This window comes from Trichechus manatus, unplaced genomic scaffold (assembly GCF_000243295.1).
Source record: "Trichechus manatus latirostris isolate Lorelei unplaced genomic scaffold, TriManLat1.0 scaffold00014, whole genome shotgun sequence".
NCBI lineage: Eukaryota > Metazoa > Chordata > Mammalia > Sirenia > Trichechidae > Trichechus > Trichechus manatus.
Window position 1 is genome coordinate 10,013,217 of NW_004443950.1, and position 5,384 is coordinate 10,018,600.

The following is a 5,384-nucleotide window of genomic DNA, read 5'->3' on the forward strand; positions in this document are numbered from 1 at the left end:
GGAAGGACGCTGACTTTTATTCTGAATGAGATGGGAGCCGCTGGAATTTTAAGCACAGAAATGGCATGATCTGTCACATTGTAAAAGAATCACTCTTGGCTGTTAAGAAAGATTAAAGGCAGAAGAAGGCAGGGGCAGAAGCAAGGAAACTAGATACGACGCTATTGCAAAAATCCAAGCAAGAGATGATGGTGGTTTTCATCCGAGTGGCAAGAAATGGTCAGGTTCTGGAAAAATTATGACAAGTGGAGCCAACATTTGCTGATGGACCAACTATGGGGCAGAAAAGGAGGATCAAGGAAAACCCCCAAACTGAGCAACTGGAAGATAGAGTCCAATATAATTTTTTTTTTTTTCTCTCCATACCCCTACTCCTTAGGTCAGTTGGGTCTGAATTTCTTCCATTTGCATCTCAGCCTCTCCACTCATTGGAAGAACTTTAGAAAGCACTGGTATTCAAAAGAAGAGATTTAAAGCTGCTGTGGTCTTTTTATCGAAAGTCTGTGTGTGCTACCACTCCAAAGATTCTGCAAGCTTGAAACATTGGAAAAATTACTCTCTTTTTCATGGATCTAGCAGTCACCTTTTAGAATACGGAAATTCTGTATATTGTAAATACGTATACTGAGTATATTCCATATATTGTAAATATACTGGAATCCTGTTTAATGTAATTCTGGTACATAGATTGCTTGGCTGGAAGTAAGGAATACCAGCTTTCTTAGAGAAAGAAGTGTTCCTGGTTCTTTAAAAATTTAAGCTTAAAACAGACCTATACTTGATAAGGCATGTTGTCACTTTTGTCAAATAAATTAATGCAATCATTTAGCATCATAAACTCAAACTTTCACTGGTTTAAGACAGGGGTCCCCAGGCTGCAGAAAATTCCACTGCCTCAAGCAGCTTGCTTGGCATGCCCCGTGGCTTTACATTAAAATCCTGGTTCCCCTCTCCTTAACTGCTGCCCCAAACTAAAGGAAATCGGTGGAAACCGGTTTAGGCGCCATGTTGACATTCAGGACAACCTTTTAGCTCATTAAATACCTCATACATAGTAACTTCCCCACCTCTGGGTGGAGTTTAACTGCCATTTTCTGACCATGCGATGCAGGAAGTTATATGTAAACCTCGTTGTGCTTGCATAGTATGATTAAGAAAGTTGCTGATGTAACTCATCTGAACTTCCTACTTGATAACCCTTTATTTAAAAGTAACCTTCCCCCTCGCCCTCGCTGAGCAGTCCTGGTGGCAGCAGCCCCAACTGTTTCCTTGCTCAAGGAAGTAAAGGTGCGTTTCCACTCTCCCACCTCGATCTCTCGTTTATTGGCTGGGATGAGTCATGGCCAAGCAGAACGTGGGGTTTCCACCCAGCAGTACATTTTTTTCTGGTTGATTCATTTATTAGTTAAAGAAGAGGACAGATTAAATAAAGTAACACTATACCATCAGCAAAATGATAGTTTCACAATGAGCCAAACATTGACTAAGAAAAACAAAGTATCTGATTTTATTTTAAACACTGGCCTGTTGCTTTAGTATTAAAATAACTGTGGTATTTAAGTTTAGAGCCATATTCTGGTTTCTGTATAAAAATAATGTCTTTCTTTGGCATTGATAAATCGTTAAGCATCTATCTTAACTGTTTCAACATAAAAAAACAGCTTACTGTCCTTGTCAGCAAATAATCTGCACTGCCCTCAATTAGAAAAATTAACTTGTATTTTTATCCAACTATATCCAGTACCATGCATCCATTTTATCAGAGAAATTCTGAAGTATGACTATGAATTATGTTTACTTTTTAACTGGATGCCATAGCAAGCTGAAAATTTAAAATATGATAATGGAAAAAACCCTCATGTAACTACCTCTAAATAGATGCCTCCTAACTAAAGCTTCAAGGCTGATCTCTCCCCTGGGCTCCAGATCTACCTGCCTAGCTGCTTCTGGACTCCATGTGTCCCAAAGTGAACTCAACTTTTGCCTCCAACTGCCTTTATTCCTGTGTTCTGTATCTCCGTCAGTGACACCTCTATCTACTCTGTCAACCAGATTCAAAGGTTGAATCATCTCTGGCCCCTCTCTATCCTTCACTTTCTATATCTAAGTAGTGGCCAAGTACCACCCACTGACCAGCTTCCAAACTGGCTTCACCACATCTAATCTCTGTCTTCTTCACCTCATCACCAGAATTCTCTTCCTAAAGCTCAAATTTGGTTGTTGCCTACCTGCTAAAAAACTGACAATTTTGCACCTGTTTTCTATGGCATAACCTAAACTTCTTAGAACAGTACTGAACACTTTGCACAATGTGGTCCTAATTCCCCCCACTCCATCTCCCTTCTCCTGAATCCTTTGCTACTAGCTCTAGTAGCCCCAGAAAATACTCTTCTACGTAAAGTAAGTTCTGTAGCGCATCTCCTTGGAGTCCCTGGGTGGTGCAAATGGTTTAAAATGCTCAGCTGCTAACCTAAAGTTTGGAGGTTCAAGTCCACCCAGAGGCACCTTGGAAGAAAGGCCTGGCAATCTACTTCCAAAAAATTAGCCATTGATAATCCTATGGAGCATAGTTCTACTGACACACATGGAGTTGCCATGATTTGGAGTCAACTAAATGGCAACTGGTGGTGGTGGCAGTGCATCTCTTAACCATCCGTCACTACCCATATCCCTGGCTGAGTAGGACCCCCAAGTCTGGTACCATGCGATCATGATTCCTTCCTTGCCTGCATCCCTTCTCCTCCATTGGGCCAGTGATGGCACTTGACACAGGCGGCCCATCTATAGAGTTGCTTGCAATCAGTGATCAGTGTGGTGTGCCTCAAAAAGATGAGCTGGACCGATCAAACTTCTTGTTTTAGGGCTTTAAATTAAGTGTTACAAAAGGAGTTTGCCAGTAGATGATGAGGTGAGCTGGGAGACCCTGAAGTAGACTCAAGGCCTTTGTGAGCCATGGGACCTACCCCCTCCATCCCCCCTCATTCTGTACCCACCAAAACCCTATAAATAGTTCATAATCTAGTCCATTATAACTATCTGGGCTAGTACTAGGGATTTTTTTTTTTTTAATGCTTTTTTTAAGTTCCAAGATTAACAGATGCTTAGCGGAAAATTGCAATAAATGGGTCAGATTTAATCAGACTTGAGGTGGAAGGCATAATGTCTTTTTTTTTAATCACCTACAAACTGTTTTTAATTTCACGTAAAATTTAAAGGACCATACAAACACAATTCAGTGCAAATACATCCTGCAGCTTCGATGGACATTTACAGCTTTAACACTCCCTGGGCTACACTCTGACGGAAGAAAACTTCCTCCACTAGCTGCCCCCTGTAGGTCGCGCTGGACCGAGTCAGTCCCCAGATTTTGTCGATTGCTTCTGCCTAGGCAGTGAGCTCCAGGCGGCAGACACGCCTGGATCGACTGCTCCGGTCTGGCTCGTCTCTCGGCGCGGGAAACAGCAGTTCCAATCCAGCCAGGCAGCGGCGGCAACCTCCACAACCCTAACAATCCTGACCAGCCTCTTCCTCCTTTTTACACCTCTCACTCCCTAACACCCCCCAGTCACGCGAGTGGAAACGGAGAAGTCCAAGCCGCTGCCATGTCCGAGGCTTACTTCCCGGTGGAGTCGGGTGCGCTAGGGCCTGAGGAGAACTTTCTTTCCCTGGACGACATCTTGATGTCCCACGAGAAGCTCCCGGTGCGCACGGAGACCGCCATACCTCGCCTCGGCGCTTTCTTCCCGGAGCGGAGCGGAGGCGCCGAGACTGACAACACAATCCCTCAGGTAAGCTCTTTGGCGGGGATTTCTGCCCGGAAAGACTACACTCCCGTCCGGCCCCGCGGCCTTGGCGCGCAGCGTCGGCCGGCGCGCGCCGCACTGCCCTTTGGGATTTATAGTTTCCGGGGGAGGGAGAAGCCGCGCGCTCCCGTGCATTCTCTCCAAGGGTCTTCGCCTGCAAAGTGGTCTGTAGGTTTGACCTTCGCTACCTGCGGAAACGAAATTTAGCCTAGGTCGTCAGGCTCCCTGCAACATTGATTTTATTTTTGAAACTGTCCAAATTCAGCAGTGTCTTTTCCCCCCTACATGTGCTGAATGCATTAAGGATTAGCTCGTACTAAATACTTAAGGATCAGGGTTTTGTTTACGTTTGCCCTAAAACAAAATAGCTCTGGGTTGTGTAAGAGCATGTAATAAACGTGGGAATAGCAAATTGCTCTATTCATTCCTGCATGATGATAACGGTATGAGCAACTGTTTACTGAGGACTTAGTGCCTATATGGAGGCAGCAAAGGGAATAATACTTTCCAAAGATTACTCCTTTAATCCTTCAACTACCGTAAGGTTAAGCATCTCGTTACATTGTTGTTAGGTGTCGTCCAGTAGATATGTATAGGAATGTTTTTAATGACGTATGTAATTTCACTATAGACATAGAACTATTTAGCTTTCTATTTCTTCTTGTATTAGTTTTGGTATGTGGATTCTTTTTCCTAGCAATTTGACCATTTCATCTAAAATTTCAAATTTTACTGGTATAATGTTCAAGATATCCATTTCTATCTCTTTAATGTTGGTAGTGGTGTCTTGTTTTTTATTCTTTTATATACATATATTTTATTTATTTTTGGTGGTAATATACACAACTGTCTTAGTTATCTAGTGCTGCTATAACAGAAGTACCACAAGTGGGTGGCTTTAGCAAACATTTATTTTCTCACTGTTTAGGGGGCTAGAAGTGTGAATTCAGCACGCCAGCTCTAGGGGATGGTCTTCTCTCTCTGTTGGCTCTGGGTGAAGGTCCTTGTCTCTTTTCAGCTTTTGTTTCTTGGTGTCTTAGAGATCTCAGGGGTGTGGCATCTGTCATTCCCCAATTGCTCTTGCTTGCTTCATGTGCTCTTTTATATCTCAAAAGAGATTGACTTAAGACACACCCTACACTAATACTGCCTCATTAATATAACAAAGAAAACCCATTCCCAAATAGGATTATAACCACTATAGAGGTTGGGATACAACCCATTTTGGGGGGACAGAATCCAATCCAGTCCATAACAATAACCAAACATATATCCATTCACCAGTTTTTACATGAACAGGTCAATAACATTGGTTACATACTGCACACTGTGTCAACATTTTCACTATTCCTGCCCATAGTGTTTCATCACCATTAATGTAGGCTCTTTGCCCCTGTAAGTTCCCATCTGTGCTTTAAATTAACTGTTGCCAGTTTAAACGCATATGGATAATTCTTTATAAGAACGCAGTGCTCAAGGCAAACATTTTTCTTTGTAGATTTTTTTTATTGTTGTAATTAAATGAAGTTTACATTTCAAGTTAGTCTCCCATACAGAATTTTTTTTTTTTTTTTTGCATAC

General features: G+C 42.4%; 1 protein-coding gene across 1 annotated transcript in view; it reads left to right on the plus strand.

The window, feature by feature from the left end:
- Positions 1-3,183: 3,183 nt before the first annotated feature.
- Positions 3,184-5,384, plus strand: part of GINS3 (GINS complex subunit 3) — an 8,759-nt gene continuing 6,558 nt past the window's right edge. Inside the window, exon 1 of the mRNA XM_004371534.2 lies at positions 3,184-3,788. Within this exon, the coding sequence (XP_004371591.1) occupies positions 3,603-3,788 (186 nt within the window). The 5' untranslated portion in view covers positions 3,184-3,602. The remainder of the gene's footprint in view (positions 3,789-5,384) is intronic.